Raw genomic sequence first — 25,088 nt, forward strand, 5'->3', positions numbered from 1 at the left:
TGAAATGTTGGGAGTTAAAAGGGGCTGGAGTGAGAGAAAAGGGGGAGATTCGGGCTTTATTGGATGCATGTGTCACGGCAAGGGAAGAGGAAGCCACTCGGATATGCACGTGATAGATTTTATTTGACGGCTCTCACTTGGCTCTTTGGCCTTTCGGAAAAACAGACGACTGAACTGGGTCAGAGTTTACTGACTCCAACTTTCTGTGCTTCATTATTCACTCACATAAAAAGAATTACACATTTTCTTTTAGTTTGAACATTTATTTAATTCTGGAGGGGGACTCCATTGGTCATTGTACTTCGTATTGAATGTTGCAAGGACAATAGAAAATAGTCAGGACTGAGGCTCAGTGATTGTGTCTGTTGAATCCCAGTAATGAACATGATTCCATGTGCGATTCTGCACTTCTGACAGTGAGAAAATGGGCCTAAATATAAAAGAAACTCCACCTTATCGGAACACCCACCCAAGTCCCGCCCACCCCGTCCATCCAACCGCCAGCAGCTGTCAATCACACAGCAAAATCGTTGGAGGTACACCTGCCAACCAATCAGATGTGAGAACCAGGCCTCATCCTTGTCCCCAGTCATGTCTTCATGATTCGTCACTCAATAGTCCACTAATTCACATCTAGAGTGGTGACCTTGAGACCGCAGAGCAACAGCAGAGCTGCTCATCAAGTCTGTCTCGTTCTTTACACTGGTACAGGCAGGACCACAGCCTTTCTTCCTGTTGCTCTTGTTTGCATCCTTCTATCACTGTCTCACATTTTTTGCCTTTTTTTAATTGGCAAGAACATCCAATTACTGCAATTCATAGACAATCTATGCAATTAAATGAAGTAACATTCCTGATTCATTCACATGCCAGGTTAAAAAGAAAATAAATAAAACACAAAAAACACCGTTTGCTGCCTTCAGCTCTGAGCAACAACAGTCCTTTCTATTATTTCATACCATTCAAAGTCCAAGCTCCTTATTTAAGTGCAACCGGGAGCAGAGGTTCCATCAGCAATGGCAAAGGGACCCAAACCCCGGCGAGTATTAATATTTCAGAGGAGCGTGTTTAGGAGACGCGGCGCACGGCGCTCTGAAAAGAGTGCCCTGCAGCCAAGCCTTTGATGGGGATAGCATCACCACTGCACTGATCTGCAGAGGGAAATGGACTTTCTCCTTATCGCCCTCTCTCAGTGATGTGTGTGTGTGTGTGTGTGTGTGTTAGTATGCTCAACAAGCATGGGCTGAAACCAGAGGTGGGGTGGGGGTAGAAAAATTAAAATGATAATCATCAAGGAGCAACAAATATTTACCAGCTCCTCCACTCCTCGTGTTCAGCCCTTTATTGCTCTTGGAGGTGAAACATCAGAAAAACATTTTGCTCTTCTTGTCTACATCCACACACACACACACACACACACACACACACACACAGCAACGCAATCTCACCGAGAGAGGCAGCGTCTATCTTATCTTCGGCTTTACAGCTGTCCGCACTAATTCAATATACTTCAGAGGAACAAATTGAGCACAAAAATGTCAGAGACGGAGAGAGAAAACAAAATGCTGCGGAAAGGAAACAATGACATGGACACGTAGGTGAGCTGAAGACTAAAAGGTTCCAAGCGAAAATGTTTGCCTGACAGAGGGACCCTCGAATGACACCGGAAAATATTCTGCTCCGCGACCAAAACCAGTCCTTCGTTAACTGCACAATATCAGCGCAGAGAGAACTTTCCGGAACCCCCCCCCCAGCAGGAAAACAGAAAAGGGATTAATCATCCGCTACTTCACGTCTTGAGTGACGTCCTGCGGATGGAAGCTGTACAGACTCAACATTCCTGGATCCCTGAGCCTTCCTTCTTCATTCTGAGATTTTAAATAAAGCTAATGGAGCACAAAGCTTATAGCAGCCAAGTGTCAAAGGTTCAAATGCAACTTTTAAAAGATGTAACCAAAGGTCTCCCAGGGGCACCAAACTGGAATTTCTGAATGAAAAAAGAATGGATAAGAAACTAAAAATAAGAAAGCCTTAGGCTAAAGCTGGGTATCAATCAACATTTTTGATGCTGAAAAAATATCAAAATATTTGTTAAAAAATATGTTTGGTTTTTTTTTTACATTCCATTTATATTTTTAAAAACAATTGTAATAAGAAAATTCATTGATTTTTTTTCTTCTCAGGGCCAGGTTGAATGGATATGCAGTTATTCATTTGACTTACTTTTGCTTTATTTTCTGACTGTACAGTGGACCAGAAGAAATATTCATTATATATTAAACGATTTGTTGGGCGACTGTGCAAAAAGTACTAAGCGCAGGTAATAAAGCTGTCGCAGTGGATACTACACTAAGCAACAGTACTCAGTAACACATTCATAACACAGGTTATGATGCAGGTTTATGAAAATGCACCAAAATCATCACTGACATGAAATTTCCTCTTAAAAGTCATTCCTGACTGAAACAAGGCTGTGATGCAAACCACACGCTGGCTTTTACGTCTGTGGAAATCGAGGGTGACATCAGCCTGAGATGCTGGTTTTGGAGCAGGATGTCTGGCCAGCAGAGGAGCCACCTCCACACAGACATCAAAAAAAAAAAAAAGGTTTGAGGAGACCTGCCCAATGTCAACTGTCACTTGACCCATGCTACCCTGGGCGGTGCTAGCAGACGAGGGGACGACGGGCGTAATCAAGGGGTCTCCCATTTCAAAGGCACTCCATTCGGATTGAGGGAAGCCCCCGTGTGACAGAGACAAAAGGCTAAAATGGGGAGCTCTGAGAGCCGGGTTCAAGTCTTCTTCATGAGAAACAGAGAGACCCGGGTTTAATTCCACAACACACTGTTGGGGACAATGGACAACTATAACAGTCTCAATTCAGTTCAAGCTCTGTGAAAGTCTCTATAAAGATGTAGCAGATGGTTTATAATAGACTAAATGGCAGAAAATAATTGGAAATAACAAAATTATTGGACATTTGGGGTTCGGTAGATTAAACAGTAAAAAATGTATACACTAATCAAAATTCTTTTGGAATATGGAAAAAGTTTCGTATGAGACAGAAGAACGTGTTCCATGTTTCAGAGTGAAAGCTGAGCACAAGCCAGCTTCCAGAGGCGAACACTGCGCACAGTTGAACCTGTTAAATGATTCACACTTTTATGAGCTTTTTAATTATTCATTTGCCGGGAATAATTAACAGGACTACAGACGGCATCTGGATTTGAATGACAGCAAAATCAACAATGAGGAAAAAAAAAAAAACAAAAAAAAAACTCTGAGCCTTTGTGTGGCACTCGGAGGAAATGAGAAGTACGACACGGGCGGCTTGTCTTTACTACAACAATTATACCCACCGGGCAACTCGCTTATCTCTAACGCGAACTAACTTTTCCTTCCTGCTCCGACAGTAGGATTTGAACACACGGAAGGAGAAAGCAGGAGACCATTTCCACTCGACACTATGAGGGGGAGATAATAAAGACACCGTGACCGACGTGCCTCACTGGGCTACCCTCCCGAAATCAAGTTAGACGACGATGGAGGAAAGATGGGGAGAAAAAATAATGCTAAAAACAGAATAGAGGATGCAACTAAACGTATACGGTTACTATTAATGCGATTGTGCATTAGAGATTTTGGACTAAAATCAAAAACGGACATAAGGTAGGGAAAATATGCCAGGGGAGGATGACTAAACAAGCAAATCGCTGCTTCACCATCTCCTCTCCCATCTGCGCTGGCCTTTCCCTACATCCTGCTGAAATCGGACGCGATGCGATTACCATGCCAACTGCCGGCATATGTTTTCTGTTGCCCGGCATTTACTTTAAGAGGCCATTAAAGCAGGGGGGGGGACGAGAAAAAGAAAGACAGAAGGGAGGGGGGGAATAAAACATTAAAAAAAAACCAACAAAAACCAAGATTGGCTGTGCATGCATAGTGATGAGGGAGATGAGGGAGTCCCATATAACCTCTGGATATAATCTCGGTCCGCGGGGTCACGTTCAGACACATTAGCCGGGGTAATTGCTACTGCTGTGTGTGCTCGTATATGGGTCAGGGAGCGGCGGCGTTTGTACTGTTGCTGCACAAAAGATGCCACTGTGCAAGTTCAGAAGGCGCAACACGCTTTCATGGGCAGCGGAAAAAGAGAAAACTTCTTCAGCGCAGGGTGATGGGGGAAGCACATTAGCATGTATAGAGTTTCAAAGGTATCCCCCCCCCCCATCATTTTTCTTCCTTCATGGGCCTCAGAAGAACACAGATTTTATTTATGTCTAAATAATCTGAATGCAGACGGAGCGCTCGCCCAGGGCAAATCGGATCATTATCTCACCAATCTAAACAAGAGCAACTTTCCCAGAACAGAGCCTGTATTCTATAAGCAGGTCTGCGATTAGGAGCGAGGTGACTCGGGGTGAATGCCAGCGGCCCCATAATTCCTGCTAAAGCAAGCAAAACCTCGGGGGATCTCACCGAAGTGGAGTCGCACGTGGAGGCCAGGGCTAAACACATTATAATAAAGCCTTTTTTAAAAACACAGCAAACAAGCATAACTAACTGTAGTTTTCCCGTCACAGTGTAACGGGTTTCCTGATTTAATGTTTTCCTTTATCTACTGTGAATACAAAATACATTCATAGTATGTCATTTATGATTGAGAAATAGAATAATTAATATGACCAGCTGCCGCAATATGTTATGGGTGCATCAATCTGCAATTTCCAAAATAAAAGCAGAATAATTTTTCTTTGTTAACAGAGGCCGGACTGTTATCAACTAGAAAAGCGGAAGTTTTGGAACGGACGTAAACGGGTTTTTGCAGGAGAGGAGCGGGCGCCACACTCACATGTGGACGTGTGGGGGCTGGAAGCGGCTCTGGTTGATGTTGTAGTGGGTGAAGGCCTGCGTGGGGTTGGAGCTGTACTCATCCACCGAGATGGTCACTTTGCCCTGAGACGGCATTCCATGAGCCATCCTTCTCGCAATGTGACATCAGATGTTTCACCAGGATCCGGGGCCGAGCCGCAGAGCCGGCATCCTTCAGAACCGCCGCCCAGAACCGAGAGAGAAGGGACCAGTGCAGCAGTAACACCAAACTAATACACTGCACGATAGAGAAAAGAAGAAGAAAAAACAGAACAAGAATATATTAATAAATGAACAAACAGGAAAATTGCCTGGTATGTATGTGTATTCATTTAAACAAGTCATCTAAAAGTCAATAATAAAATTAATTGTGTATAAGAAATTCGGATTTAAACACGTTTGTAGAAGTGCTTTATGTAGTTTCATATTGAAAAAAAGGAAATAACAAGGTAATACAAGTTCATTAGTACATAAACATGTTACATATACGCAATAACGTGATATTTTCCGGTGGAGTTCAGAAACACTCGATTAAAAAAAGAAACCACACAAACATGCAAACTACTCAAACAACACTTCAGCGTGTTAAATCCGCTTATAAATAATACGCTTATAAATAATATATCACACACCGCGGTATAGAAACAAACCCTGACGCACGACGCAGCCCGAGCGTATTAAATATACATTTTCAATCATTTACGAAGGACAAAGGGTTGCTTTGTTGGTCTTATTGTTTTTTTTTTTTTAATACGTAGTAGAGCACGAAACCGAAATAAAATAGCATTTACGTGCGTTTCAGAGCCGCTCTCACCCCGGGACTCTCCGCCTCAACTCCTCCGGACGACTGCCGTCAGTCACCAGCACGGCGCTGACATCTCCACCGCCCAGCCCGGCCCGGCCCGACCCATCCCCCCCCGGACCCCGTCAGACCCCGCCGACCGCACGAAGAGCCGCACGAAGAGCTCCATCCCGCGCTACTTTACCCGGCGTTTACCGAGACAACGTACCGCGGAGCCCGCCGTGCGCCACCCGCCGCCGGCTCTCCCTCCCCGCAACTCGGGCCTGGGAGATAAAAATACACACACACACACACACATTTTACCTCTTCCTTGTTTAAATAAAGAAAATAAAAGAAGAAGGGACGATAATGCCAGCACGCTCGTACGAATTAACTTCGGCCGGCGGGTCCACGGAGGTGTCCCGCCGAACGCGGCAGAAGTGCGGGCTGAACAATGCGCGGCGCCCCGCACACTTTGCGCATGACTCCGCTCACCTCAGCAGCCCCGCTAGCGGCGCGACTCTCGTTAGCTTAGCCCGCTGCTGCCAATCAGAGGCGGGGGGGCCGCCGGTGCGTTTTAATGCACCGCTTCAAAACTCGCGGCGCAATAACGCGCCACGGCGCCAGCGTGCGTGTGTGTGAATGAGTGTGTGAATGTGTGTGTGTGTGCGCGTGTTCTTCCAGCCACTGACTTGGGATAGAAAAAAATGGTAAAAAAAAAAAAAAAAAAAACACACAAGGAGACCCGGACTGGAACCCCTGACACCCAGCGTTCGGCTCCGAGCGACATTTCCATCTGAAAACAAGACAATGGCCGTGCGAGCAGGAAGTTGTGTCCCCGCGCGTCACCCCGCCTGCTCTCCCTCGTACATGACATGGCACCTCTAACCCGGGGCTTTGTGCCTTTTTTTTCCAGCTCCCCCCCAACCCCCGCTTCGGTGTGAAATTCGGAGCCGGAGGTGAGTACCTTGCGGCGGCCGACGGGCTCCCGGGGTCGCGCTTCTCCCTTCTCGCCGGCGCGGCGGGTCCGCATGCGGTGTCGCTGCGGTTCCGGAGCGCGGAGCGCGGCGGGGCAGAACCTTCGACCCAGAGGGACCTCTGGGGCTGGATCGGGGGGAGGCGAGACAGACAGAGACGGGGAGAGAGAGAGAGAGAGAGGGAGGGAGGTGGAGAGAGAGAGAGAGGGAGAGAGAGAGAGAGCCTCGATCTGACGGAGAGAAGGGGGGGAGCCTCGACCGCAGTGTAGTGTGAAGGGACTGCCACTGGGGTCAGAGAGCACAGCCCCGCGGAGGCATGGCGGCTGCGGAGGTCTGGGTCGGTTCACTGTACGCGCCGAGCAGCCATGATGCGTGCGGCGGCGGCGGCGGCGGCGGATCGCGGCCACGTGGGGAGATCTTCGTCCGCCTTCCTCTTCTGTTGACGTTGCGACGTTTCTCCTCCTGTCGCTGCTTTTTTTTTTTTATCCCCGCTTTAGCGCGCCAGTCTTCACGTAGAGATAATAATTTTATAAAATTCAGAAACAGCCGAAGCGGATAAAATAAATTCATGTTTTGTCAAAACGGGCCTTTACAATGAAAGTAAATCCGTAACATTATATACAGTCGAGGCCAAAAGTTTGGACACACCTTCTGATTCAATGTCTTTTCTTTATTTTCATGACCATTTACATTGGTAGATTCTCACTGAAGGCATAAAACTATGAATGAACACATGGGGAGTTATGTACTTAACAAAAAAGGTGAAATACCTGAAAACATGTTTTATATTCTAGTTTCTTCGCTCTGATTACTGCTTTGTACACTCTTGGCATTCTCTCGATGAGCTTCAAGAGGTCATCACCTGAAATGGTTTTCCAACAGTCTTGAAGGAGTTCCCAGAGGTGTTTAGCACTTGTTGGCCCCTTTGCCTTCACTCTGCGGTCCAGCTCACCCCAAACCATCACTACTGGGTTCAGGTCCGGTGACTGTGGAGACCAGGTCTCCACTTTTTGTTAAGTACATAACTCCACATGTGTTCATTCATAGTTTTGATGCCTTCAGTGAGAATCTATCAATGTAAATGGTCATGAAAATATAGAAAACACATTGAATGAGGAGGTATATATATTAAAAAATAGCTATTTATAACAGGAACTTTCCTGTTTTTCTTTTTTTTTTTATTAGTGTACGCATTTTTGAAACATCTGAGAAAATCTAGAATTAAAAAACAATATATGTGACATTTTAACATTCATCATATGCATATATTTATTATATAATAATTTGTGTATGTGTGTTTGTGTACGCATGATGCATGTGTAATGTTTTTAAGATTTTTACAGTATTGAGACAGTTTTAGTTCTTGACTTGTGGACTGCATGGCCAGTCACGTGATGTGTGTAAGCGTGACAATTAACGTTTTTGCTGACATCATCCGAGGCATGGCTTCATGCTCCATGTTTTCCTGCACGGTGATGCAACCGCTCCTGGAGATCTGTAAATTCTCGCCGACTGCGTCCGTATGTTTCAGCTGCTCAGACAGATACAGGTGGAAAATATGCGTGTTCCTTTTGGATGTCTCATGTGCAAAATGTCTTTGCAAAACCAGGGGACCCAGTCTCCACCACTCAGCTCTCATGCAAGCATCTGTTAGTCCCAGAGTGACCTTACTAAATGAGTATAAGCTTTAGCTTTTGGAGGTTAATCACCCCTGTAATTCATTTTGTTCATGACATAGAAACGTGACAGAATGTAATCAATTTGTATTCTACAGTAGTTGTATATAATATAGAATTCTGCATGCAGTATATAGAATAATTGCTTGTTAATGTTACTGCTGCGTGGTTCTAGTCTCTCATTAATCTCCTCGGATTTTTGCACGTCTTAATATTCCCATAAAATTGTCATTGTCTGCATATAATGGCAGTAGGAAATCAGAAAGTGTTCCATTGTGTCCGTCTCGGTGTGACTAACCCCTGTGCCGAGCATTTACATTTCTGCCAGTTGCCAGGCCAAGGTGGATTTTCTAATTTTACTGACATGCTTCAATTTCCGCGGACCATCATCATCGCAGTCACCCCCGCCACATCGCTCCCGAGTCATTTCCATTTGACTTTTCTCTTATCTCCAGAAAAATGCATTTCCATCGACTAGCCGGGGGGCGTTAATGTGAAAGCAGAGTTGAAATTTTATTCGGAAGGGCCACGTTTAAACATTTGACCACCATTTGTTCCTCTGGCTGCATAAAAATCCTGATGATAGATACGGGTCCAAATGTCACAGAAGAAATGGCTTCTGCCACCAATGTTTTATTCAGTCCCCTCTCAGATCACATCTATACAATAGAAAATGTAAATGTTATGCAGAGCGCTAAAAATCCACTATATATTTTATGACCTTCTATAAAAGCGGGTAAAATGACTTTCCGTGAAAACAGGGGAGGAAATAAAACCCGCATTAACTGGGATAGCAGAGCTGCTCTCTGTCCCTGAGTGATATTCATTTAACCTGGAACTAATGCGGTCGGAACCTTCAGCCATGTTTCCTTGAGGGTGGAATATCTAGAGGACGGGGGGGTTTCTCGGACGACCAGGGTGCAGGAAGCACAGGCCGAATACGTGTTTCAGGTCCCTGTAATGACAAAGGTGAGCAGAACAGCCACTGCGTCCATAGTCTTTATTACAGTAATGCAGATGAGTGGCCATGGTGGGGAAATCTTCACTCTTCCTTTAAATCAGACATTTCTGGAGACGAGAGCTGCAGGAACGTGAACATGCTAGCGACGGGTATTATTGATTGCCGGCGGTCTGCGAGCCTTCACTCATTAAATAAATCATGGTGAGCTGTCTGCTGCAACTTACTATTTTATGCTCATATAATAGTTATTAAACACCAGACACGGTGTTGCGGTGTCGTACATGTTCTCCTCATCACTCCTGCACTCGAACGTCAACAGATGCGAGTGGGGCTGGGTTTCGGGGGGGCGTCCGGTACGTCTGCACCGAGCATCTTGCAGGTTATAATTCTGGAAGAATCTTGCTTCCACTCTCGCTCCCAATCTAAGGCACCGTATAGGAACTCCTGAGGGACCTTATCACACTTAAGTAGCCCACAGAAACGGATAGAAAAAGAGCAGCAGTGCTTGGGAATTGAAGGGGGGGGGGGCGCCCTTTCAGCGGGGCCTGATATTCCGGTCTTAGCCCTCTCTCAGCTCAAGGCTGTGGAGTTCAGATGAGGGGATTCTCCGCGGAGACCGAGATGCCCCAGCCTTGTCTCTTGTCCTTAACCTCCTGTAATGCAGAGTGTGAGAGACGGATCAATCCCGGGAAAAAAAAAAAAGAACTCCACCTCCACCTCCACCCCTGCGGCTCCGGAGAGCTGCGCCTTGCTTTATCGCGTCGACTACCATTTATGCTCCCACCGCATGGCTTGGCTGAAAACTTGCCTGCGTGTGTGAGCCCAGGTTTCTTTATTTCTTTTTCGTGCCTCTCGTTTCTTCGCTTCGCTTTGAATTGCACTGCGAGGGGAAACAAGACCGACTGAGACAACAGAGAGGCAAAAATGAAAGGCAGTCAAAGAAATCAATGTGAGGATTAAGACGGCACAAAAGAAACAGAAGTTTGGCAAACCCGGGACACTGAGCACTGAATGTGTAATTTTCCAACATATTTAATGCGAAAGCAGCCACCGGCTCTGAGCACCGTCGCTTGATTGTGCGCCTTGAACGCAGCGAGACAAGCGAGACGTGCGAAGGGAAGGGGGCAGCATACGACCGCAGAATAACACGGCCACAAAACGTTCACGACGGACCCTTCCGGTCTGACACGCTGTCTTTTATGTACAGCGGGTTCGGCTCCATTCCGTTGCGCCGACTCCACGTCCCCTCCTGGTGTGGAGCCGCCGTCTGCTGCCTGATCATTATGAGCAGAAAGGCAGGCTGTGTGTGTGTGCGGTCTGTGTGTGTGTGTGTTCTCTTCTTGTTTTTTATATGGTGTGTGTGCGTGCTTGTATTTGTATTTGTGATGATGGTTGGAGATATATATGGATTTCATTACTTTCTGTCCCGCTGTGAGAGTTGATGGTGTTTCCCACTGAGACGGTGCGGAGCGGAGACGTGTGTACTATAATTTATGTTCTGCCGCATGTGTGAGTGTGTCTGTGTGTGTGTTTGTGTCTAAGCAAAAAAAGTAACAGAGATTGTGTGGCTGTCAGAGTGTGAGTGTGTGTGTGTGTATATATGCCTGAGATAGATCTGATTCTAGCTGTAGATGTTTCATGTCCACTATTCCTCCTTCAATCACTGAAAAACTGACCAGAGCAGTGGTCATTTGGACATTTGTACAATTATATACTAATTATACAGTAATTATAGAATAATAAAAAAAAAAAACAACTCCAAAAATGAATATGTATGTTTATGAAATGTGCTTTTTGTTTTAGAAAAATAAAACCGAAGCATATATGTGTCAGCAATCATCTTTTTCCCTCAGTCTGTACAGATTTCATGATGTTTAATGAAGTGAACTTAAACAGTACACTCTTCATGAAGGGCTCATGCGACGGGCTGGCAAATTACCCTCTCCCATTGCATTTCCTCTCATTATTCAACATTATTCAAATGAACACTTTATTCCTTCCCTCACCCTCTCCTCCTCGCTGCACATTTGTGCCTCTCAAGCCATCCTTTACCCCCCCACCCCCTCCTCTACCCCCCTAACATTCTCTTTTGCAATCCACTTTTGCATTCCAGCCCATCTTCTGGGAAAATGGTATATGGACTTTTCATTATGCTAACCACTGGAACAACAGCAGGGTTGAGTGTGCTGGCTCACTGAGTGGAGTTAGTGGAGTGCATATAGTGCGTCTCGCTGCGCCGTGTTTTATATCCTGTCAGTGGGCTTTCAGTCCCTGCCCGCTGCCACCGTCCTGTATCAATGATTTACAGTAAAAAAAAAAAAAAATGCTTTCTCTCTGTCTCTCTGTTTACCCCCTTTGCCCTAAACCCCTTCTGTTAGACCATGGGCTGGACAGCAGGTCTAATTTGGAATACAGGGGGCTCTTCTTAGTCTTGTCCCTTGATGCTTCAGGCTCAGGTTTAGACCAATCAGATTGGCGGCCTTGCCTCCAGAAGGAGATTACTCAAATTTATGCAAAGCCTGTAAATGATTTATATCAAGCTGAACGGCAAAGAGCTCTTTCTTCCTTCTCAGAGCTTGAGAAGCGATGTTAAAACCAGAATGGGAAGATGCTCAGGGAGAGGAAAAAGAGGGATGGGAGACACTACAGTGAAGGAGCGTGGCATGAAGAACGGTGGTGTGATTCGTGGCTTCACCCTGTCACTTAACAGCCAGCGCCACGGCAACATCACACCGTCATTTGCAGGGTAATCGAGCTGCGAAGACTCAAGTGTTACATCGCCCCCAATTCTTTAAGCCATGGCACCGATGTAAGGATCAGCTTCTCCACGGGGCCTCTGCATACTGATACGTTTGAAACCACAGGCTCGCCTCCGTGCTGGTCCGCCAGTCAGACCACTGAGAGATTATCTGTCAGTCACTGCCGCCGATGAAGCCAGGCCCGCGAACCAAGCAGCATTCTAATCTTCACACTGAGTGGACGGCGCGGTGGCATTCCTGACGCCGCTCGGTTGGATGGAGTCTGAGAGGCGTGACCAGGGGATACAGTCAAAACCAATTATGAGTAAACCGGGTCGTTGTCGTCATGGCGCCTAACAGCGGTGGTGCTTCACAGGGTTCAGCCTCTGATAGGGTCACTTGCCTTTTCCTCAGCAACAAGGTCAGGGTTCAAAGCAGTATTGTAGAGACAAATGGTTTCAAATCTGACATCACACATCAACAGCAAATTTATCATGTCAGGTTCAAATTCAAAGGTATGACTATATCACAATGGTTTTAAGAATCATGACATGCTATTTCAAGTTTAAAGTTTGTATTAATGATTAAGGAGTTTTAGATACTTTTTTTTACTATATTCACATCTTGTTCATGTATTTAACAGTATTTTCACAATCCCGCACATTTGTGACTTCATTCTCGTAATGTTCCAGGTTAATTCTCAGAGTATATTACTATTATTTTCTTACACCGTCCCTAAAATTCCAATACAATTCATTCATTTATACACTTTATTCACCAAAATAAAATGTTTTCATAAATCTGGAATGCCTAGCATGCTGACTGTTATTGTCTGCACTGATAATGAAGACACAGTCCCTTTGAATGGGCTGCTTTTGTATTTATGAAATAAAAAGTTTGTGCACATTTTTGAATTGCCAACCATGGCTCTCAGCCATGAAGATATAAGTGGCATTTTATATGATCTTTGGTAAGTTAGGGGCACATTTGCAAGTTTGCATTGTCTGGTCTTTGTAAGTAACATGGCTGCCATCACTTATAGGCACTTACGTAACTGCAGATTCTTGTACATTTGTTCATTCGAATTTATTTATTTATTTATTTATTTAACTTATCTGAGGGTTTTTTTAGGTTGGCAGTAGACATTTTATCAGGAATAAAAGGGAAATCTTTCAGAGTTGGCTTTATATGTCTTTCTTTTAGCTGCGAACCCTCCAGGATGGAGGCAGGGATGGCCAGCTCAATGCACTATTCATGGGATGTACAGAATGCCCCGTGTACAAGTGAGAAAAATGGAGCCATTATTTCCAGGCACTAATGGCACAAATTTGTTTTGCAGGCAGTACGGACTAAACACCTTTCCTGTGCTGCATATGTGTGCAAGGGTGTGTGTCACATGACTGCAGCGTAGCCTCCACTGCATTGGGGGTGGGGACAGATCAATAGAAGAAAATAACGAGGTGTATGTGTGTGTGTGTCCGGAATTGGGAAGCGTTGCGCTTAAGACGATGGCTCCACCTGAATGACAGCTGATGTCACCACTCCCCACAAACACAGCCTTCACTCGGTCTGTCATGCCTTTGATAGGCTCTTTCCCTGTCACTGATATAGTCAGTAGCTCTGTGGTGGTGTGTGTGCATGTGTGTGTGTTTGTGTGGTGTGGTCTGGTGTGTGTCTGGTGTGTGTGTGTGTCTGAGTCAGGAAAAAGATCAAAGGAGGGACCTCTTTCATTTTCTCTACAATGATTTTCAATTTGTGTTCCTTCCAAGAATCCAGTTTAATGTGTTTTTTCCCTTGTTTATTTATTTATTTGTATCCCTATGTTGCTTCATTTATTTATTCATTTATATTTTCTACCACCAATAGCACACATTCCTGCAGCATGAATTCCATTTTTGTATTTGGTCTTTGGGGCTTTTGAAATGTCTATAGTAAATAGAACAGCCATACAACCGGGAAACCTGCTGATGATTCTTCAGAACCGAGGCAGACAGAAGTGACTGGACATCACATAGCATTATGTAAATGTTCTAGAACCTTGCAGAACAAGGACATTGTTTTCTGAACTAGACCCAAAAGTTGAAGTTCCGGTTTCTGTGCCTGTATTTCTTTTTATAAACCATACCCAAATGTCCTAAGACAGGTTTAGTATCACTGTTTACTGCTGATGCATTTCATGATTATATCTTGGCATTATTGCATTCATGGGCAGTGCTCAGGAATAGAAAATGCAAGTACAAGCATGATTTTCATCTTGGCACAAGACAAACCCAAGACAAACCAAAAGAAGCCAGCAGGTCTCCAAAGAAATAGAAGCACTTAAACCCAAAGTACCGTCAGTTCTAGTTGGTTGCCATTCATGTTAGTTTGTGATGGTGCGGTGAGAAAGAAAAGTGAATTTTGTTCAGAACAGTGTTCTGTGAAATTGCCTTTTCTCCTGCTGATGACTAATTGGCTATTAGTCCCTCCCTCCCCTCCGTCCCCTTGTTCCGACAGCACATGGGCAGGTGCATTGTCTCTCCTGCCTCCTTCTTCCCTGCCACCCCCTACTTTACCCGCCGTCCCCGGCCCTCTCCCCTTCTCCTTTCAGGAGCATTGTACTGTACAGATCCCACCTTCCCAGGAAGATCTGCAATAGGATGGAGAAAGTAGAGGCTGCAAGAAGAGTTTAAGAAAAGGAATTAAAGAAGGATAGAGGGGCACAGAAGGAGGATGAAGACACAGAGGGCTGGAAGTAAAGGAGAAAGGGGGGCAGACCCAAATAAACCCCAGCTCACAGTGAGAGAGGCTCTGTTTGCCAAAACCAGGTCAGCCCCTTATTCCTCACAGCAGTGGCGCCACATGCTTCTCAACAGTGAGTAGAAGAAAAAAGCCATTTTTAGAAGAAATGCAGGTGTGCAAAAGCAAAAAGAAAAACAGCATCTATGAAGACCTATAACATGCAGTATTTTATATATATATAGACCTGTCATTGCTCTGGTTAAGGTTTAATGTCACAGCGGTCGGACATGGCGAGGAAGGAGGATGCATACACGTGACATCACAAGACATGGCATTCATTATATAAAAAAACACGACAGGCGATAAAACATCATTCAACAACGATCCGATGGTGAACAGCGCAGCCTTATACAGACAGACACAGGTTCAGAACAATCAGAAAACATATTAACATAAACACGAAACTCTGGTCCAAGTACAGTAAAGTGTCACAATGACAGAACGACTCGACCATTATATGGACGCAGCCGACTGAAGCTCGTGGACAACATTCATTGTGGCTCCGCGGCTCACCTGAAGACACCGCCTGCCCCCTGTCCACCTTGGTCAGGGCCCTTTGGCGTCGTTTATTGACGCACAAGGCCTCTCTCCCATTAGACTCTCCGAGATCGTGCTCCAGCCGCCCACTTCACTTCAGTATTAACCCAACCGCGGCGCTCAGAGACGCATCGAGCATCGTTCCCTTGGCTGCCCCATTTGCATGCACATTCGCATGTTTTCACATCAATATAGTCAATATTGCAGAATTGTTAAATGCTGGCACAAACTAATTTCCCTGCAGCTTGAACGTTTAAGTCAGCTTGGACTGTCCAATCAGTTTCAGTTTACATTTACATTTACAGCATTTATCAGACGCCCTTATCCAGAGCGACTTACAATCAGTAGTTACAGGGACAGTCTCCCTGGAGCAACTTAGGGTTAAGTGTCTTGCTCAGGGACACAATGGTAGTATGTGGGGTTTGAACCTGGGTCTTCTGGTTCATAGGCGAGTGTGTTACCCACTAGGCTACTACCACCCTGTTAGCATACTGTGTCGACCAAGTTGCGGTGAAGGTCGTCGCCGCCGATTCTGTCTGTGTTTTGATCCTCTTCGTGTATGGATGCCGGAAACACTGCCGGGTCGGGTCAGGTCAAAACGGCAGCAAAGTGAGCAGCCAGAGCGCGATCCCGGAGCGTCTGGTAGCAACGCGGAATGGGCTGCATTGGAATCAATCGACAATTGACAATAAACAACGCCGTAGGGCCCCGACCACATCATTATTTTTGACACCACGAGTGAGAATGTGTTGGTTCCAGTGTGCATGTTTGATGGATGCCTGCTCCACGGTGCCCCAGTATGGCGGTGTGTGAGGTAGGCTGGGGATTCCTGGCTGAAGACCGGAGCAGCTGGATGGACTAGGACCGATTTAATGCCCATGATGCCGATGGCGGTCGGCCGAGAACCACGGGATGATCGACCCTCGCAGATCTATCGTCGCTCACCCACGGACAGCACTAGGCTCTTCGAGGCATGCTAGGAGTCACGCCTAGGATGTGACTGTCCTGACTTCACCCACGAACGCCCATTGACTGTATTGATCCCGCAAGAGACAGTTTTTCTAAGGAATGTGGGCCATTGGCTGGAGCTATAGTCATGGCCTGACTCGAAGGGGTGCCCTGAGTCCGAGTGTCGATGACATCATCCCAAGATTCCCAATTGTTTGCACCCGTGCTGTTGTTATAAATGGTTGCCTGTTGTTTCTCGTCCTTGTCCAGTCAACCTGCCTTGTTTCGCCGCACCGACATGACTGCAGCACATCTCCTTGCAGGGCAAAGATGAAATGTCTAACCTAAACATTTTGGTTACTTTTGGCCAAGCCTGAAGAACGACTTGGGTACTGCCATGCTGCCTAACCTGCAGTTATGTAAATGTGATTTCAATGACCAGCTAAATAAAAGCCAGCATTCACTTGGGTGAATTAGCTAACCCATGGTCTTACAGAAACAGAGTTAAACGCTGACTTTTTGAATAGCTAAAATGCTTATTAAAAAAGTTCTACTGAAGTCCAGACCTGTTTCTTTGAACTGAGCAGAAAAGACCAAAATTGTACAGGACATGACACATTGCCTTCAAATCCTTAATAATAGCGCTCAAGAAGGAGTTTTCTTTCAATTTCTACTTCTTGGGTTTTTTTCATCCTCAATGTTCTTTTCATGGAATCGGTCACAAGATGTTCAGGGGTGCAGTGGGATATGCCAGGAAAAAAGGCACAAAAGGAAATTACCTTGATTATTCTGCCAGCAGCCTGTAATTTATGAGAACTTTTCATGGAGTTTGTGAGGTTAAGTACACAGGCTGGCAAGCTTTTTTTTCAGTCGGAAGTGGGACTGAGTTTTAATGTGTTTGATTGCTTACCTTGGTGGAGTGGTGAAGTGTCTGTTTACCCTTCGAGTGCTTAAAGGAGAAAAAAAAAAGCCCAACTGGATCAATCCATGCATTCTCCACAAAACCTTCAAATGTTCCAAGCTCAAGGCTGTGGAGAAGAAAGCATGCCGATTTATCAAATAAGCAATTTGGAAAGAGTGCTTTAATTTAGTCTCATCCTAAAGAAATAGGAAAACTGTAGCAATGAGAACTGAATGTCTGTGTTTCACTGCAAGGTCATCTGAGGTCACGCAGGGCATGCAGAGTGTGGTGAGGTCAAAGGTTAATCTAAACATCTGACACACAGGTCAGGCCCACAAGACGCCTATTACATCATTAATGGTAAGCGAGTGCTGTTCGTAAAAAGTAAGTTCGAAGGGCTCGTTTTTTGGAGTGGTGGTGACCTCATGTTCGCATGACTCACCCTTTAGACCCAAGCGTACCTCCTTGAGGAGGGAGAAAACCTCATCTACTTTAGCCTAAAAATAGCTTGCCATGATCTCACAGCCAACCTTTTCCCACTAATGAATATTCTAGCAATCTAAAAAATTAAGGTGCTGTGGGCACACACGTGCATCGAGGCTTGCTTTATAACAAATGGCCCAATCAGCCACAACCCCCTGCCCAATATTTTGCACTAATGTCAAAACATATTTGACCCCTTGAGGTTTGTGGTATTTCATACCATATCTGTGTGCACTTTTTTAAATTGACAAAAAAACAGTTTGTTACAGCCATAATTATTAGATATGAGTTCATGTTCTATATAATCAGAGGCACGGGCCCATGGTGGCACCCACATTGCACAGTGCTTCCAGAGCACCAGACCTGGCAGAATCAAGCAGGAGGGCAGGGGTAAGGGTCAAGGGGGAAGCGGGTGGGGGTTTGAAAGGGGCATAGCAATTTCTTTTCAAAATACTAATATCTTTGAAAATTTCTACATTTGAATTTGTAGCATTAAATATGTTGTGTTCTATTTGTTGTGTTCTATTCTATTCCATTATAATCTAGAAATAAATGAATAATTGTTGGCAGATTTTTAATTGGACTACTCCAAAAAAAGCTTTCTCCTTTGAGGCCAGTCCAGGGAACTGAAACCCAATTCCTCTGATTCCTCTAAGACCAACGATAAGCACAAGAGGGTAAATGGGGGGGTGGCAGGTTTACAGACAAAACTGGCGAAACACTCAGGCCGTGGCCCCCACACAAATCTCCCCAAGGCCTGGGATAGCATCTTTACTCTGGCTCTCATTAAGATGCAATTCCCATATGCCCTGCGTATAGAGTAACAATATGGTCAAGGTAAGTAAAGAGCAAGGAGCAGCATAGAAGGTTAGTGTGGGTCTAAACGGAAACATGTTCCTTGACCCTGGTGGGAGAGGCTTCTGTACTGAACTCAGAAACCGATTGCCAGAGCACTCTAGCTGAAAAGTGCCTTCACAATTGTATTGCAGTCAATAACTTGAAATAAATCTCTCTCTCTCTCTCTCTCTCTCGCTCTCTCTCTCAGACACACAATATGTGTGTGTGAATATTTCTATATTTCTCTGCCCTTCCATCTCTCAGTTTCCTCAGTCTGTCCACACTGTCAGATTTCTCGTGGAATAATTGACAGATCTGACACCACCAATCAGCTGCTGCTGAGCAAGGTCACTCCTGGCACTCGACAGCTGATTGGCTGTTGAGGCTGGTTCTCTGACTATGTTCTGATTTGATAAGCGCTAGGGGGTAAATGTAAGGCATCATTGATCCCATGCAGATACAACTGATGTGTATATTCTTTCTCCATATATGATTAAGTGCTTTGTTCTTGATGTTTGTGTGCCAATGTGTGTGTCTTTCACAAGGACATATTGCTTTGCTGAAGTAAATTTCATTTTACAACCTGCTGAGCCATACCTGTAAATCTAGTCAATCCAGTTTGTATTAGGGCATATTTGATGAAATGGTCCTGAACACTACATTTATTTTGAATTCCACTAAATAAGACTATTCTTCTTTGTGAGAGTCAAACATGAACTGTATATGGCATAATTTTAAATGTGATGATTAATAGTTATGATGAATTGTTCCATCACTGATCTTACTGTATATATTTGTAACTGCAGTAAAATATTGAATTTACTGTTACTGAAAAAAACCACCTTTTGGACAAAGCATGACATTGATAATGATATGGCATTAGATGTAACATTATCTTGGCAGAATATTGCCCAACCATACTTAATTTGTTGGAAAATTTAACCGTGAGTAAAAGGATAAATGTAATCTGAGTGTACAGCTGCATTGGGTCAGTCCATTCTTAGTGTTTAATGTCCCTTTTTTAAATTAGTGCTGATAACAGGGCTCAGTTGGCCAGAAATGCGCAATCAATAAGCATTTGTTGAGCTCTGATGTGCTTTCTGGTGTTTGGATCATGAGAGTTTATTGGACTCCTGTTGGGATGTGGGAAGTGCATGGCTTTTTTTAGGTTCTGCTAACAGGGCAAACAATGAAATTCCTGAAACGGGAACAATGTGAGGGAGGTGTCCCTATGTTACACACCAAACCCTACAATCTCCAGAGATATTGTGACCACTTCTGTTTCTCATTTGGCTGTATTGATTATGTATTGATTCCCTCTTTATATTGACAACAGTAGAAATTCTACAAACACTTAACTCCACTAATTGTGCTTTGATTTTTTAAATATTATTTTAAAATATTGCTGTTAAGATCACTTCCCCCACAGTACAAAGAATCTATTGCCCAAATGCATAAAGGCTTGGCTTAAGAGACTGTAAAATCTGCTTTTCTGAAGATATTTAATAGATATTATTCTACCATGCTATCAGGACTCCGGGGCTACTAATGGGCGAGTTGTGACAGGTCGATGACTCTGGCCTGAATTGGGCACTCCTTATCTGACCTGTTAGAAACAAAGCTGAGACATTAATACAAATAAAATCCTCACTCTTGCAAGGTCTTGATCCCTTTTGTTCCAGTTTCTGCATGAGTATGGTAACATGTGCATCTGTGTTTCAAAGAATCCAGGAGAGGAAGGTACAGGAACAGCTTTGTAATTGGACGAAGATGAGCCATGGGGGCAGAACAGGGGGGTAGTCTGGTAGTCTGATCTGGAGAAGTTGTGACAAGCCAATGTCTTTCAGGAACTTTATTCATCTATGTTGTACCAATAAAGAGAGAGACAAAAAAATATTACTATTATAATTGTTTCACTAGTTCACTAGACCACATCATCACAGAGATAACATGAGCTAAATTTAGTGTGAGAGGACGAGGTTAACTGTTGCCTGAAGGATGGTGTCTGAAGAGAACATGCAAATAGGGTCTGCCTGACAGTGCAGAAGAGTAGTGGACCTCTTTGGGGGAGCTATGAACTATAGAGGTTTTGATCTTCTAGACCAGGTATTTCCCATCCATAGGATCTCAAGAAACCCAGCTTTTGTTGGATGTTTCTGGTCTGCAGTGGTCAGGACCTGCCAAAAATGGTTCAAGGAAGGGAAAGTGGTGAACCAGCAACAGGGTCATGGGCCACAAATGCTCACTGATGTAGTTGCCTGATCCAATAGAGTAGCTATTATAACGGAAATTGCTGAAATACAGCTCCTAAATCAAACGTTCCTCCAATGTGCACTTGAGCAGAGGAACCAGATAATGAAGACGTTTGCTTGTTCTGAAGAATCGTGTTTTTTCTTTTAGATAATATAGATAGGTAGGTGTGTTTGTTTTTCTCACCAGTGGAATCAGGATGTCCTATAGGAAAAAAGCTTGTGATCTTTTAACATTTCAGTGTATTGCTGGAAACGTTGCTGTTCATTCAAATTCATGTGCAAAGAATTATATGGCAGTGTATGTGCAGTGTAGAATGGCACACAGAATATGTGTTCAGCAAAGTTAACAACAATGGGAATTTTGAGAGAGAAAGCTTCCTGAATCCAATTTTAGGCAAAGCAAATGGATTTATTAATCAAGTATCATTAAACTGTACTTGGGCTGTTTTGGGAATGACACGAAATGCAGCAGACAGAAGCTAACCGTGATAGAGAAAAAAAAAAAAAATATTCAGGCTTAAGTGGCCTACAGATCTAGGGCTCTAAACACGTAATTTGGCTAGTTACCTGGCAGGGAAGAAATGGCTCGGGTTAACGCTCCAGCACTGCCACAGTGACTCCTTCCATAAACATGGGATATGCTGTTTTTTTTATTTCAGGATGGGTGAAAAAATGTGGCTTGATAGACTCTTCCAGTCCGAATGAAGTTATCCTAACAGGAGACTGACCAGTAAATATTGGTGGTTTGCCAGACTAGATACAGTACAACGTTTGCCATTATTTTAATCAAACTGAAAGCATTAGAGTAAGTGAGCAGTGCTAGTTCTTCTTTTAAGACACCCGAGTGGAAGGAGAAACTACTGCCAATAGTTGAAATGACTTTGGTAATCACTTCAGCTTAGTGAGTGATAAAACATGTCATAGCGTTTCTGTCTTGCAACCTCCTTAACCTTTCTGACCTGAGGATTAACCTCTGACCGGCTGCATTGATAATGTGTTTGTCAGCTTTGATTCTTAAAGAAATGTGGTTACGTGTAATAGCCATGCAGTCACTGGCAAATAGCCATGAGGTAAGCTGTGGGCAGTAAATTTTGAGATGCAAGTCCTGCATAAGGTCAAGCTTTTGGTAGCTTTTAAACAATCTGGCATGCGTGATCTGAGAAATATGGGCTCTGATTTAGAGACTTTTTCTTGTGAATTAATCTGAAGACGTGTCAATTTAGACATGTAACATTCTTAATGAATATGTTTTTGATATAAACTAATTGTTTTGTTTATTAAAATGACATCAACTTGATCAAAGATCCCAAATAGACATTGTTAATGCAGTAAATTACCATGGTAGCTGACCATGACTGTATATATGTATAGAATCACATTATCAGCAAATCTTATCTTGCAATTGAAAGCTGAGTTCACTAATTCAAGTCTGTTGCTTTAAAATGTTAATTAGTTATTAATTATTAGAATGACATCAACAAAATTTTATATAGATGCACAAGGTCTGCCAAACTGTACTGGCTGAAAAATGAAGGATCCTTTGACAACACAATTGTCATTAAAACAATTATTAATTTCATTGTTTTGTAAAATTTCACAAATATTTAAAACAATTTTTAAATAACTCAGAACTTTAACAGAAAGAGCGTCTTGGAAAATTCATCTTTACTTACAATGAAGGTCAGTTAACAGACAGAGATAAAAACAAATAAATTGTTGAAGGTTTCAGGGGAGAAATAATTGACTCCCTGAAGGTGGAATCTGCATGACATCTTGTCTTGCATGGTAACTGTTTCTATAGGGAAAAAAATCTTAATTGAATGAAACAAACCCATTTCCTCTTAAATTCCCATAGAACGTGCTGCATCTTAATTTGTTGCACGTTTTGTTCATTTAAAAGCAATTTGGTCTGACAATGGCAAGGCGTTGAGGTTTGCCACTGTGTTTCTAATTTGAAATATCAGTGACAGCCACAGTATGAGTTTGTTGGCTCTTCTCATTATTTTTTATTTTAGTACATTCTGCTCAATTTGACTCTAAATCTAATTCAGTATACCACAAGTATAAACTTTGCACATACCTATTCAATGGCAGTTTTGGAGAAAAATCTAAAGAAACAAAGGAAGCAAAGTATGATTCATGAATCATATTCTTCTGTTGCCTCTCTTTACCTTCATAACGGCCCTACACACTGTTGTCAGCATCATAAGCAGCTTCAAGAGATGGTAATTATCATGATTGAAAGAAAAAGGAAGTTCTCAACATGCGAAAAACTGACAGAAGCCAAGAGTGTGAAATGATCTCATAACCTCACATTTGCCATTTCATAGTTCTGAGTCTTATTTTTTTTTTACAATGAAGAAATAATATGGAAAAAAACGAGGAGGTGTGTCCATGATTTTAACTAGTAGTGAGGATAAATACTGCTCAAAACAATAAAGGGTAGATAAAAATAAGACATCCTATATTTGAATGAATTAAATATTCTTATTAAATACTTAAAACTTTGTTAGTTGAATATGCTGACAACAAAATCACACAAATATTATCGATGTAAATAAAATATCAACCTATGGAAATCACACACAAAAAAAAAACTACTACAGGCTGATCCAACTTTGATGTAGTGTCCTTCAAACAAGTCAAAATGAGGCCCAGTAGTGTGTGTGGCCTCTGTGTGACTGTATGGCCTCCCTACAATACCTGGTATGCTCCTAAAGAGGTGGCAGATGGTCTCCTGAGGAAGCACATACCAGATCCGGACTAGAGAATCTGCCAATTCCTGGACAGTATGTGGTGTTGCAGAGGTGGATGGAGTGAGACATGATGTCCCAGATGTTCTCAATTGGATTCAGGTCTGGGGAACGGGGGGTCAGTCCATAGCATCAATACCTTCGTCTTGCAGGAACTGCTGACACACTCCAGCCACATGAGGTCTAGCATTGTCTTGCATTAGGAGGAACCCTGGGCCAACCACACCAGCATATGGTCTCACAAGGGGTCTGAGGATCTCATCTTGGTAGCTAATGGCAGTTAGGCTACCTCTGGTGAGCACACAGAGAAATTCCACCCCACATTACTGACCCACTTCCAAACCAGTCATGCTGGAGGATGTTGCAGGCAGCAGAACGTTCTCCACACCGTCTTCAGACTCAGTCACATCTGTCACATGTGCTCAGTATGAACCTGCTTTCATCTGTGAAGATCCTTTTCCTCTTCTCCTGATGTACTGGTCTGTCTCCTGGTAGTGCCTCCAATACTCTGGAAATTGTGCTGACAGACAGGACAAACCTTTTTGCCACAGCTCGCATTGATGTGTCATCCTGGATGAGCTGCACTGCCCAAGCCACTTGTGTGGGTTGTAGACTCAGTCTCCTGCTACCACTAGAGTAAAAGCTCCGCCAGCATTCAAAAGTGACCAAAATATCAGCCAGAAAGCATAGGAACTGAAGTGGTCTGTGGTCACCACCTCTAGAACCACGCCTTTATTGGGGACATCTTGCAAATTGCTTATAATTTCAACCTGTTGAACAGCATGTGAAATTTGTCAATCAGTGGTGCTTCCTAAATGGACAGTTTGATTTCACAGAAGTTTGATTGACTTGGAGTTACCATGTGGTAATTAAGTGTTTTTTTTTAGCAATGTTTTTATATTTAATTCTGCTCACTTGACAAACATATAAATTTCTAATGAACAGTTAAATTAATTGGATTCTTAGTAGAAAAATCTTAAAACTTATAAGATGGCAAGTATGTCAGAGACCCTGTCAAGTATTTGGCTTAAATGGGCTTATAAGAAAAAAACTTAACCAAACAATGTCACTAGGGCCAAAACCAAAAGTGGAACCTCTTCACACAGATGCAATCTGCCGGCTCAAGTGGCGTCTCAATGCATTCCAGACAGAAAGGCCAGAAAGTGAATGGAATGGTGGACAAGGGGGAGCGTGAGATGAAAAGACACGGCTGTAAATCTAGGCCTATTCTCCCTAAACTTGCCTTTTTTTCCTTTTAAGAAATTGTTGTTCTTCTGAAGTCTTGGGTTATTGTACAGTTTCTGTGCTCAGAGGCTCTGACATTGGCCTCTGTCCTAGTAGGAAGTAGATTAGCATGGGAGGAGAGGAATGGAAATGGAATGAGGAAAGAATGGGAGGAAGAAGTGGCTTGCATGACTTTGAGCATGAGAGGCCGGCGAGGCATAATTCTCCTGACATTTTTCATTGTATGTAATTGGTCTTCATTCTCAAATGGAGTGCAGTGTGTCAGTAATGATGAGAAATGTCAAGCCTCCGTCTGCATACAGGCTCGCCTTTCAAATGAAAATATGTGCTTGCGTTCCTCCGT

General features: G+C 43.6%; 1 protein-coding gene across 6 annotated transcripts in view; it reads right to left on the reverse strand.

The window, feature by feature from the left end:
* mpped2a (metallophosphoesterase domain containing 2a) overlaps positions 1-6,902 on the reverse strand; it is a 34,865-nt gene extending 27,963 nt beyond the window's left edge. The window contains exons 1-3 of one of the 6 annotated variants that reach the window (XM_028956400.1): positions 6,624-6,902; positions 5,886-5,940; positions 4,856-5,113 (exon numbers count right to left, since the gene is read on the reverse strand). In XM_028956400.1, the coding sequence (XP_028812233.1) occupies positions 4,856-4,983 (128 nt within the window). In that variant the 5' untranslated portion in view covers positions 4,984-5,113; positions 5,886-5,940; positions 6,624-6,902. Of the gene's footprint in view, positions 1-4,855; positions 5,114-5,666; positions 5,767-5,885; positions 5,941-5,980; positions 6,207-6,623 lie in introns of those variants that run through there. The other 5 variants (XM_028956402.1, XM_028956399.1, XM_028956403.1 and 2 more) reach the window with 5 other exon arrangements.
* Positions 6,903-25,088: the final 18,186 nt, after the last annotated feature.

Source organism: Denticeps clupeoides, chromosome 16, assembly GCF_900700375.1.
Source record: "Denticeps clupeoides chromosome 16, fDenClu1.1, whole genome shotgun sequence".
Classification (NCBI taxonomy): Eukaryota; Metazoa; Chordata; class Actinopteri; order Clupeiformes; family Denticipitidae; genus Denticeps; species Denticeps clupeoides.